Raw genomic sequence first — 13,129 nt, forward strand, 5'->3', positions numbered from 1 at the left:
AAAGAAGAAAATAAATAAGAAATGAGCATAAAAAGTTTATGAATATGTGATAAAATTGTCCATTAGACTTGTTTTAATGCTATTTGAGGGTATTTTTCTTGTATTATTATTGTTAATGTGTCATAACCCTAGCTTAAACTTGTATATTGCATGTTCTTGACGCCTAACCAAAAAAAAAGAAGAGCTTAATGAAATCAACAATAACTAACTTATCTCATCATCGCTAATAAATATGAAACTAGGTACTAATCCGCGGAAAACTGCGTGTTGAACTTTTTGTTTGATGAAATTTTTTAATAATTTATTTTGTTATTATGTTATTTTTAAAGATTTGTGATTAAAAATTTGGTTTGCTTATATAAATTTTTTTGTATTTTAAAAATGTTTATTGAAAATCTGTCAATAGAACATTTGAATGTAATAAACTTTGGATTTTATTCGATTAGATTTTTAAAATCTTAGCTATTATTTTTTTTAAGTAGGAATTAGTTTTGTTTCTCTAATAGATTTTTTTTTACTTTTCTACAATTTATTTTATTTTATGTGTCTCCAATTTTCGTTTTTTAATTAATTAATTAATCTTAATTAAGTTTTTCTAATGACAATTGAATGTAAAATTTTACACGTTTTAAGGTTAGTTTCATATTTGTACTTCTCAATTAATATAGTAGGATAGTTGTTACAATATTTTCTATTCATACGCGATCACTTTGAAATATTACAAAATGACAAGTATCATTTAAAAAAAACGGTAAACAAAGTGTTAAGAGTTTAGAAGTTTTTTCTATTGGTAAAGTATATCTGCGTTGTTGAGTACATATCTTCGTTTGATACTAAAATATGTTCAAAGGCATCTTTAAAAGACCAAAAGATTAGACGATGTACCTGATGTATAAAATTCTGCTTTATCCAGAGAACAAATGTATGAACAAGTGATATATATATATATATATATATATATATATATGAATAAAATTGTATATGGACCATTGTAGATTCCTTCACAATTGAAGAACAAAGTGTTAGAAAGAGACACATCTTTTTGTAAAGCTAAATGGAGAATATCGTTAGCATCACGACTGGCATGGCATCTTCATCTATTTCCCCATCAAGTTTGTTTAAGCAAGATAATGTCTTAATTAATGTTCTTTTCAAACGTAAAATCAAAAGATTCCATTAGGATTCTTTGCCTATTTTGTCATTTTATTAATTTAGTAGATAAGAATGTGTATTTCAGCCCAACATGACTTAACAAATGTTTTGCATAAGGATCTCTGTACCAACACAACACTAGGATTTGCTAATATAAGCAAAACAGTAATGTACGTATATATTTTTTTTTCTACGAACTCGAATTTAACATAATTGTATAATACACATAATGATTTTTTTTAATTCAATTGGCCTTCGTAGGAAAAAAAGAATATTTTGCATAAAAAACCTATAAAATATAGTGTTACGGTAGACTACAGTATCACAATTTAACATTTTGACCCAATGGTTTGGGTATAAAATAGTGGCCCATTAAGCATAACTAAAGGCCCAAAACTAACAAGTCAAGTTACCCGAGCGGGTCAGGATTTTTTTTACCGTACGAGTCGAAAAAAACAAGACAAAGCTTGGATCGAACATGGTCTCCTTCTCTCTCTCGTATGAACATTCGTCCTTAAAGACTCGACAAAAAAAATTTAATCAAATCTGAATTAAAGTTTTCATTTTTATAACAATTAAAAGCTCCCCTCGAATTGCTCGACAATAAATTTTTATTCTTTGTACCAATCACAATTTGTAGTTTCCCCAGATCCTTTTCTCCTCCTCTGCTCTTTTCTCCACATTGTTGTTATCTTCAGTGTTTTGTCTCATTGTTCTCTTTTCCCAGAAGCTGAAACCAAGAAAAGGCCCTAACAAATCTGGGTTCTTTCTTTTCGTTTCTGTAAATCCGTCAGATCTTGATCTAAGAGACCTTACAGGTTCTGTTCCTGCTCTGTTTTCGATTCATTGCATTCTTACAAATGATGGGTCTTGTTAAAGTTTCCGTTTTTATTTTTATTTTAAATGTGCTTATTGCTTTATCTGCAGGTGTTGTTAGTGTTATGGTTCACCTACACATTATGTAGACATGTTTTTACTTTTGGGAGATTTATAGAGAGAGATGAGATTGATTGATACTAAAGAAGAACAAAGTCAAAAAGATTTAAGAAAGTGATGTGATTAATTTTTGGTTCACATATGATACGCCGTCTTAGATGGTTAATTGGATTGAGTAAAAGAAGTAGGCAAGCAAAGACACTTGATGCGAAACCTTACATTGCAAAGGTTAAGCCAGTACTAATGGTTGATACGGTTCAAGAGATTGCGATTTATATCCACAGGTTTCATAACCTTGATCTTTTCCAACAAGGGTATGGAAACACTTGTTATGTTTCTTCTGTTGACTATAAAAAAAACTCAAGTTTCTACTTTGTACATTGTTCTTTGTAAGTTTCTGATTCTTTTAATTCATTAGATGGTATCAAATAAAGATCACCATGAGATGGGAAGATGGTGATAATGTAACTCGTGGTATTCCTTCACGAGTTGTTCAGTATGAAGGTGATATATAGCTTTTCTTACGAATAAGTTACTACTGCTCTTTGGACTCTAATGTCTTTGTTGTTATGCCTGTGTGATTGAGTCTGCATTGTTAGAGACTTTATTTGACAAAGAGGGTTGTTTTTTTTGTTACAGCACCTGATTCTGGTTCTAATGACTCATATGGAGTGTGGAGGATAGTTGATAAAGATAATAGTTTCTTAACACAGCCCTTTCGTATCAAATATGCTAGGCAGGACATTCGTCTGTGTATGATGATTTCATTTACTCTGCCTCTAGAAAGATATGAGGTAGCAATCTCTACTAATTATTTATTCTTATTATGTATCTGGTGCGTTAATAAAGTTGTGAAATGATTCTGGGTATGCAGGGGTCAGCTACATCTGCTGCGATATTAAAGTTTGAGCTTATGTATGCTCCGTGTATAGATAACGAATCAGGGAAGCAATTAGATGCTTCTCCTGTTGCCGTTCATGAGTTCCGTATTCCTCCTAAAGCTCTTACAGGCTTGCATTCATACTGTCCAGTGCATTTTGATACACTTCATGCGGTTCTTGTCGATGTGAGTGTCCACATCACTGTATTGAAATCTGCTGCTTACAAACGATCTGCTAGTCTATCAAGGTTAGTCTACAAAATGTTTCAATTCGATGTAATATACTTTATTTTCTGCTTAAGTTCATATTTTTATTTAGTTGATATGTCTAAGTGTTTGATGCAGTGGCGTAAGTAACAGTAAAAATGTCAGTGGCAGCACTGCTCAATCATTCAAGAAAGTATGTGCTTGTGGTTCAGTGGTTTAATATTTTGCATTTGTCTATAGAAAACGTCTTATTCATTGGTTGCCAACTTTTTTGTCCGCTAGGCACTTGGTCTGCTTGCTTCTGCTGACAAGAAACTGGTGTCATTTGTTAAAGCATTACTTGGAGCTCGTGATATTTTACTCGAGGATATGCAAAGACTTAGCGAGGCAGCTGGTCAATCAATAGACTTGTCTGACTTTGTTTCAAATATGAACAATGTTCCGTTATCTAACTCTACAGTTGACAGTTCAGGACAAGGCAAGGAACAAAACAATCTTGAGGTCCTTGCTTTATTTTGATGCTCATTGGTTTTTTAATGGATTATTCTGTTTCATTTTCTTCTGCTTATTTCTCAATTCTTTTGGAACAGAAGTTGAATATCACATTTGATTTAGCCAGTGATGAGTGGCTTCATGAATTACCAAAGGATCAGCTATCCCGTCTATTCCACTTACTAGGCACGCAGCTGCATTATCTTTGGACCACGTTTCTAGGATTTCACCGGTAACTCCTTTAGACATTCAGTGATCTTCTTAAGTTGCAGGCCTTCTAAAGCAATCTGAAAAGATCAGTATTCTAGGCATTTATCTCATGTGTCCTTTTTAGGGATAATCACACAAAAATACTGGAATATCTTCGTGATAACTGGACTAAAGATCGGAGAGCTGAATGGTCAATATGGATGGTGTATTCTAAGGTTGAAATGCCCCATCATTTTATAAATAGTGGAATGACTGATATCTTAAACCAGAGTGCACACAAAAGACACCCAAGCGTGTTGAAGTTGAATGAAGTGAGTTTCGTCTTCTGTCTCTCTTCTTGTTAAATTTTGTGAAACACACAAGCCTGGCTCATCCTATTTTTTTGCTCTGATGCAGCCTGCTCAAATTGCAGCTACCCGTGCCGAACTTCACCGTCGAAGTATTGCACAGATGCGGGTTTGTTCTTATCTGTTTGGTTTAGTTCTTTCATTTAGTTTATAAACTCTTGGTTTTATCTTGTCACAATACAATTGTTGGTGCAGATTAACAACCGTTCAATACAAGACATGCATATACTTGGAGATCCTATGCGGGTTCCCATTGTTATTATTGAACGTGTATTGAATGCACCAAGACGCACATTAAGTGATAATTCGTATTTGAGACATGTGGATCTGCTCGATTCTAACTTGCTTAATGGGAACAATGATGAAGCGGATAAAACAAAACCTACTAACTCCCAGCAAAGTGCCCGTGAACTAAAAATCGTAGTATTTGTTCATGGTTTTCAGGCAAGTATCTTCTGGAAGTGTTCTTTCCTTTTTCGATTTGTTTTTTTCATTTACGTGATGGAAATGTGTTTATTATTTGTTACCATAGGGGCATCACTTGGACTTAAGGCTTGTTCGGAATCAGTGGCTTCTGATAGATCCTAAAATAGAGTTTCTCATGTCCGAGGCGAATGAGGAGAGAACACATGGAGATTTCAGAGAAATGGGACAGAGACTTGCGCAAGAAGTTGTTTCTTTCCTTAAGAGGAAAAAAGATAGATATGCGAGACAAGGGCAATTGAAAGGAATCAAATTGAGTTTTGTTGGGCATTCCATTGGTAATGTCATCATCAGAACAGCACTTGCCGGTAATAACTCTTTAAAAAATTTGGTAATATATCAAATGACTCTTAGTTTATGTTTTGGTGTTTATGCAATCACTTCGTTGTTTTCAGATAGTTTAATGGAACCATACAGGAAATTTCTACATACATACTTATCGCTCTCGGGTCCGCACTTGGGTTATCTGTATAGTACAAACTCCTTGTTTAACTCCGGGCTTTGGCTCCTGAAAAAGTTGAAGAGTACACAAGTTATTCACCAGCTTACACTCACAGATGATCCTGATCTCCGTCATACTTTCTTTTACAAACTCTGCAAGGTTAGAGAAAAAAAATACCTCACCATGGTTTTCACAGAAATGTATTTTTGTTGTCTGGTTCTAAAAACTCTGTTGAATTCTTTCAGCAAAAGACGTTGGAAAATTTCAAAAATATAATTCTCCTCTCGTCTCCTCAGGTATGCTTCCCAGTTTGAAACTTGATTGTGTGAAGTTTGTTACTAGCAATTGATCAGATTAGGGGACAAGAATCTCAAGAGTAATGTGGCTGTTATGTAATGCAGGATGGTTATGTTCCATATCACTCGGCAAGAATCGAATCATGCCAGCCGGCTTCTTTCGACAGCTCGAAAAGGGGAATAGCCTTTTTAGAAATGCTGAACAATTGTTTGGACCAAATTCGTGGACCGGTCCCGGAAGCACCACATCAGCAACGGGTGTTTATGCGCTGCGACGTTAACTTTGACACAACTGTGTATGGTCGTAACCTGAACTCATTCATCGGACGTGCTGCTCACATCGAGTTTTTGGAGTCTGATATTTTTGCAAGATTCATAATGTGGTCATTTCAAGATCTGTTCCGCTGAACTTCTTTAGCTGAAGAAATTTTTGGGATTTACAAAGGGAAATATGCACTGTTGTATATTAGCTTTATAGATAGTTTGGTCTAAAATTGTTTTTGAATGAAAAGTTAGATAGTTGGTTTACATTACAAGCAATGTATTTTCAGGCCTCTGGGGGTGGCAAGGTAGGCAAAAACCTAGGGTCCAAATTTTTTTTGATTAAAACTCTTCCAGAAAAAGGATCCAAAAAAACCAAAACATTTTTTAGTGTATAAATGGCCTGTAATTTTATTTTGCCTACTCTCAAATAATAGCTTGAGACGAGACTGTATTTTTCTTGCAAGTAAAAGCATAAGCATCGTTTGAGATGTTACCCCAATGTATTTTAAGTTTGGGATCTATCACTTCTTTACATAAGAATACTACAGGAACATTCATGGTTTAGTACAAAAAAAACTATTTATAGGGGTGGATTCAATCATTTGACCAAAAAAAAAAAAAAAAAAAAAGGGGGTGGATTCAATCATATATTTAAAGTTTTTTTTTTTCTTCTTTGACAACCATATATTTAAAGTTATTTTAGGTTTTATATGATTTTAATAATTTAAATAAAATTGTTATGATTTATTGTAAAAAAAGATTAATTCCTATTTAAAACCATGCGATTTATTTTTTTATTTTTTTTAACTAAGAAAATTCTTTAATTTGTTTGGGCTTAGTTTTAAGTGAATTCGATGTTTTCACCTTTTTGTATTCTACAGATGTAATCTGTTCAGTTTTTAATATAAATTCAGATGAAAAAAGAAAATCATTAAACATTCACTCTTCAAAATGACATTGAGTTAGATTTTCAAATCACTAGTTCAATTAAACAAGATTATATAATACCTTTTAAATTTCATTATTGAATAACAAATTATTTGTTTGTTTTTCACATAAATAACTGAAAATGTTTGATTGAATACACCCTTAAATATCTACGATTTTGTGGTTACAGATGGAGCCTCAAGTTTTCTTTTAATCGTTCTTACATTTTCAAGTCTAACTTTATTTATTGATGACAAGTACGACAATCAATTTATGTTGGTATATAAATATATCATACATCTTTTGTACAATATCACTAGATTAAGACCCGTGCTAGAGCACGGTTGAAATTCATTTTATTTATATTGTAATTTTAATAGAAAATATAATTTATGTGATTGTTTTTAAAAGTTTTTTTTGGATAAAATATTATGCAATAAAATGATATGATAAATATAATGACTTGAAAAATACACTTATTTTGTAAGTTTTATATTGTTAATGATTCTAGATAAGTACCCGTACTATATCACTAGTTAAATTTTATTTTATACAAAATTTGGTATATTTTCTATTTTAAAATAAATTTTGAATATGTTGTATTAGTTTATGTACGTGAAGTTATTTCAACAATATATATTCTACCTCATGACTTGAATGTCATTATAAGACATAATTTTGTGAATTTGGTTTTTAAAAAGTGAGTTATCATATTATGAGTAATTTAATATATTGTTATACTTTTTGTTTTAATATACTTGGTTTTTTGAAATTCTTTCATATTATAGTCACATATTATTGACATTGCTATAACAAACCAATTTAGAGTGTTTATAGTTTCTAACTTTAATATGAAGTTTCAATATATTAAAAATATTTCAAAATAAATTATTTAAAGTTTATTATATTATATAAAAATTTTAAATTCAACAAAAAAGTATGAAATTGAATGTAAATATTCAAATTTTGACCAGTTACTCAGTAAAATTTTTAATTCAATAGATATTATTTTTAAAGAATAATATTAATAAAACTTAAATATTCTATAGATTGAATCATTTATATTTGTTTTTAAAATTCAACTTATGGTATATCCGGAAATAAAAATGTTTTTTGATTATAATAAATAATATGATAATTTATTTGTTTCATAAAATATACTCATATATAAAGATGAGAGGTGAAGTATAATGATAATTAACAAATTAATATATTAAGTTATATATTAAAAGATTTTATTTGACGAATAATTTAATAAAAGAAATTAATATGGTAAGTTAGATGATATCAAATGATTCTTTAGAATATTTTCTTTAAGATTTTTGGAAACAATAAATCCAGACTATACAAATAATATAAAACTTAATCTATAACCTATTTGTAGCCAACTTATTAAAATTATATAGTCTACAAAACAATGTTGTGTACTTCCGTTTTATTATATAGAGGATTTTTCAACCAGACATTAACTACATAAAATATTCCATGGCAGTCCAATATGAATATGAATATAAATATACTACCTTATGTTTTGAATATGAAAAATCTTCATGTATCATTTTTATAACATAAACATTAAAAAAAAAAACTGAATTCACGAAGTTGGAAATTAAAAACTAAGATTGCAATTTGTTTTGATCTTATTTCTTATTTTTTTTAACAATCAGATCGCGATTTAACAAAATAATACTAACTCGTTATCATATGTCAAACTTCCCAAAATCTACTTTTCAATCCACTTTAATTATTATAAGGAATTTTAGAAGATTTCCTTAGTTAAAAATTCAAAAGATGATGCCATGTTGTTTTCCTGTCGCTGGTAACAGAAATCAACGACAACGACCAAATATCGTTCGTTTGCCTATCGTTGGTTTAGCAACCAGTTGTAGCGATATGATTCAGCGACCAGTGACTCAATTTTTGTTCGCTGCTTTTTTAGTGATTGATTTTAAAAACACGACGACTGGAACCAACAATTAATAAAATGTTCTTGTCTTTTTTAAAAAATAAAAAAAAATTCTAATATCGATCTATCTCTTTCTCATCTCCACCGATCTCTCTTGTCATCTCATCTCTCTTCTCTCATCTTACCATCGATCCATATAACTTCAAACCTCCATCTCATCTCCATCGATCCATATACGCATCAATCCATAGAACTCCTCTCATCTCCATTGATCCGTAGAACTTCAATCTCCATCTCCATCAATTTCTCCATCTCAATCGATCCTTCAAGCTACTTTAAGATAATCCTCAAAATTATGGTTCTAGTATGAGTTGGGTTTTTGGGTTTAGAGTAGTGGGGTTTATGGGTTTTTATTGTTTTTTTGTTTGGTTTGAACTCTTAGCAAACCCCCAAAGTTCTTTGCTCGTTTTGTATGATTTTAATGGGTTTAGTTTAAAATTGGTACTTTTGTTATTTACAGCTTGTGGTTCTCGATTTCAGAAGAGTGAAGTCACTTCCAGAATCACTTCAAGAATCAATTATTCCCAAGGTACGTAATTGGTTATTGATTAGACTTGTATTGTTGTTAAATATGAGCTACACAAACTACACAACCCACTAGACTTGTATTTGTTCTCTTTGGTCTAAGTTTGTCAGTATAATTGGGTTTTTGTTTGTGATGTGTATTTATTATTCTAGTGTGTTTGAAAATCTCTCAGCTTCTTAGTGGGTTTGAATTGGGTTTTAGTTTTCTTTGCTAAAACTGGTCTTTTTAAAAAAATTCTCTGAGCAAAAAAAAAAAGAAGTCATAAACCTGATTCTTTTGTGGGTTGTTTTGTGTGTTCTTTTATGTGTTATTTGGCATAATACGGGATTATGGCAGTTTATATTAATCATTGCTTTTGGCATGAGATTCATGGGGTTAGAGGTAGACGTATTTGGACTTTTTTTTTACAGTTGTGGGACATGGCTTTGATCTGTAAAAATTGTACTTTTGTTGTTCATATCATAGGCTTTGGTGGAATTCGTAATTGTTTTACTTCAGAAGGGATTCAAGTTGTGAAAGTAAAGATATTGGTGAACATTGTGAAGTGAATTTGGCTGATTTGTGATCTGAAATCTAGAATCTTGTCTTACTTTTGTTTGTTTATAAGGTTCGTTTCTGAATCATGGTAGTAGATAAAAAGGTTACTCCTTATTTGTGTTGATTTGGTTTGGATGGAGCTTGATATATCATTGTTTTATGATTTTTAAGCATGATATAAGTGTGTTTTTTGAGTTTTTTGATTTGTTTTCTAGGTTGTTTTTGAGTTTTTACAGGTTTTCTAGGATTTTGACACGTAAGGAGCAAAGTAGAGCAATTTGGATCATTTTGGAGCATTTAATCGGAGAAATCAACTTGGAGTCGTAACAGAGTGATGGTGTCGAACGACACCGCCTATAGCATCAATCGACACACTGTGTTAGCCGACGAGAAAGCAAGTTTTGGAAGTTTTACAAAATTCCCCGAAGTTCTCCATAATTGCAAGACAAGTCCCTGACGTGTTTTTAAGACATATATATAGTGTTTTTAGGTTTTAGAAACCCTTAAGCTTTATTTTTCCCTGCAAATTTTGAGAGAGAACCTTGAGAGATTTTGAGAGAGTTTTTGGAGAGAAGAATCAAGACTCATTCAGAGAAGATTCAAAACTCCTTTACTTCTTCTTCTAATTTCTTAATTATATCTATTTTATTCATGGTTTTCGTTTCATTGATCATGTCTGAATAGATCTCTTGTTAGGTTCAGGGTTTTTCATAGATTTTTATGAATTATTAAATCTGTTTATTTAGGATTCATTATCTTTCTAGATCTTCATCGTAGGTTGTTCTTCATATTAATTCTTGATTGATCACCTAGAATTAGTAACACAGGAAAATAAATTGATATGAGAATATAATTGATTTTCCTGATAAAACCTTTTGATGAGCAAAATTACTTCTTGCAAAGAGATATGATCTGTTATTAAAAGCTGATTTTTAACCTTGAATTTTACAAAGAGATTTGGATTTTCTGGTTTTAAATTTAGATAATATTTGCAGTGAGAACTGATTTATTTTACAAAAGATCTGATCTTAATTGCTTGAATCCTATTTAATTATTGATTTTAATATTTTGTAATTTCCTGAGAAATTCCCTAGACCTAGCTTTTTGATCCATTGAATTTTCACAAGCTTTTATTTAATATTTTGCATTGTTATTTCAATTAAAATCAATTTGTTTAGCTTAATTATAAAAATCTATAATTTATTGTGTAGACTTGAGTTTTTGTGGAATTCGACCCCTAAGTACTACAGTGATCTCTTAATTTGAGAGAGTAGCTCTAGGATTTAATTTGAGCATATCAGAATGTAGTTAGTAGATTAGAGGAGGAGGATGGTGTCATATTCAGCAACTAATGCATGGATCAGACCAACAATGCTATGATATTATGTGGATGAATCAAAGAACGTTTGAAGCATTATGCAGGATGCTTACTACGAGATATGGTTTAGAAGGGAACATAGATAGAGGTAGCAATATTCACAGAAGAAGCAGTTGCTATGTTTCTTGAGATGGTTGGTCAGGATAAAACCGTGAGAGCGATTGATGTAAGGTATCAAAGATCATTGGATACAATGAAGAGGAAACTTGATGAAGTTTTAAGCATTATTCTGAAGTTTGTAGCAGATACAATAAAACCGGGACAAGGAGAATTCACAAGGGTAAGTTCAATTCTGAGAAATGATGATCGATATTGACCCTATTTTAAGGTTTGCATTGGAGCACTTGATGGAACACTCATCTCAGTTCGTCCTCCAAGTACAAATGCAGAAGCGTACAGAGAAAGAAAATTGGAACTAACTATGAATGTCCTTGCAATATGTAACTTCGAAATGAAGTTCATATATGCATATGTTGGAGTACGAGGTAGAGCACACAATACAAAGGTGTTGAATTATTGTGCAAAGAATGAAGTTTCTTTTCCACATCCGCCAAATGGGAAGTATTATTTGGTTGACTCTGGATATCCCACAAAGACAGGATATCTTGGCCCGCATTGTAGTGTTAGATATCACCTTGATCAGTTTACTAGAGAAGGACCACCACAAAACACGCGGGAGTTGTTTAACATGAAACATTCATGACTATGATCAGTGATAGAGAGGACTTTTGGAGTTTGGAAAGCAAAATAGAGAATCTTAGATCGTAAGCATCCTAAGTATGGTTTGACTAAGTGGATCAAGATTGTGATAGCAACCATGGCACTACAAAACTTCATAAGTGAATCACATCGAGAGGATAATGATTTTATACATTGGCAAAGAACAGAAGAATATCATATTCATGGCAATGAAGATGGTGATGACGATGATGATGATGATGATGATGATGATGATGATGATGATGATGATGATGATGATGATGATCATGGTGGATATACTCCATATGAACCTACTGGAGATAGAGCAATGGAAGGGTTGCGTGATACTATCACCGGTCAGATTGGTAGAGGACGTCAATTGCCTTACTAAAAAGTTTTAGTGTGAAAATTTAATTTTTTATGTAAATCATGGTATTAGAATTGATTAATTACAACTTATTTCCTTAATTTATTTTTTAATTAATTTAAATCTACACAATATAAATTTTTCATCAATACACATTTATTATACATTAAAAAGGTAAAAAAAACTTTAAAAAAAATTAAAAAAATCATAGTCTCTAGCCAAACGAACGACATAACGACAGTCGCTGATTTAGCGACATGATTCAGCGACAAGAAAAACGAACAGGGCCGATCTCATAGATTTGGGAGGATTGTACAATAGATCATAATTTTAACAATTTTTCTAAAACTCAAATCATTTCAAATACACCCCTTTAGATTTCTTATATATTTGACTAAGAAAACTCTTTAAATTGTCTTAATGTCATTAAGATCCAATTCTCAATGTTTTCAATAATAATGGATTTCAATAAGATAATCAAATAACTAGTTCAATAACAGTTTCCTTCAAATTTAAAAGCCCATAACTGAAATAATTTTTTTTTAATACACTCGCTTAAACTTTTGATTGAATTACACTCCCATTGTCTCGTAGATAAAATGTTGGGCAATTCTTACAACATATAGCATACATTTAAGTTTTGTTTCCAAATTTAGCACTAAACTCTAAAACCTAAACCTTGCTCTCTTAAAACTATACTCTAAATGTAAAATAGTCAATTCAAACCTAAAAAAATTCTAAAAATAAATTTAAAATATTTTAATTATGTCAACTAGTGCTATTTAAAAAAGTTCATAGAGTGTGTGCTCTATTTGTCCATAAACTTGTTTTAGTGTTATTTTTGGTTTTTTTTTTTTTTTGTATGTTTAATATTTTGCTGTGAAAAGAAAATTCTAAATTTCTATAAAAGTTTCTTTAAAAATCATAAAAAAAAAACATGACTTTAAAAAAATATAAGCCTTAAATAATACCTATCTAAAATGTTGGTAAACAAATATTCTAAAAATAGTTTACAGTTGG

General features: G+C 31.1%; 1 protein-coding gene and 1 pseudogene across 5 annotated transcripts; both read left to right on the top strand.

Moving 5' to 3' along the window:
• Positions 1 to 1,588: 1,588 nt before the first annotated feature.
• On the top strand, positions 1,589 to 6,202 carry LOC104700843 (uncharacterized). 5 transcript variants are annotated; one of them, XR_753658.2, is made up of 15 exons: positions 1,589 to 1,970; positions 2,080 to 2,402; positions 2,507 to 2,592; positions 2,728 to 2,882; positions 2,963 to 3,216; positions 3,314 to 3,368; positions 3,458 to 3,676; positions 3,766 to 3,899; positions 4,002 to 4,188; positions 4,274 to 4,333; positions 4,420 to 4,668; positions 4,757 to 5,015; positions 5,125 to 5,308; positions 5,395 to 5,445; positions 5,551 to 6,202. XR_753658.2 is itself a non-coding variant. In XM_010416437.3 (15 exons), exons 2-15 carry the CDS (start codon positions 2,230 to 2,232, stop codon positions 5,851 to 5,853), a joined length of 2,391 nt encoding a protein of 796 aa, XP_010414739.1. In that variant the 5' UTR covers positions 1,589 to 1,970; positions 2,080 to 2,229; the 3' UTR covers positions 5,854 to 6,202. The 5 variants fall into 5 exon arrangements, 3 of the variants coding, with proteins under 3 accessions (XP_010414739.1, XP_010414740.1, XP_087314179.1); XR_015561766.1 differs by having other exon boundaries at positions 3,769 to 3,899; XM_010416437.3 differs by having other exon boundaries at positions 5,103 to 5,308.
• Positions 6,203 to 10,977: 4,775 nt separating this feature from the next.
• On the top strand, positions 10,978 to 12,143 carry LOC147941117 (uncharacterized; annotated as a pseudogene).
• Positions 12,144 to 13,129: the final 986 nt, after the last annotated feature.

Source organism: Camelina sativa, chromosome 7 (genome assembly GCF_030686135.1).
Source record: "Camelina sativa cultivar CO46 ecotype springtype chromosome 7, ASM3068613v1".
Lineage (NCBI taxonomy): Eukaryota > Viridiplantae > Streptophyta > Magnoliopsida > Brassicales > Brassicaceae > Camelina > Camelina sativa.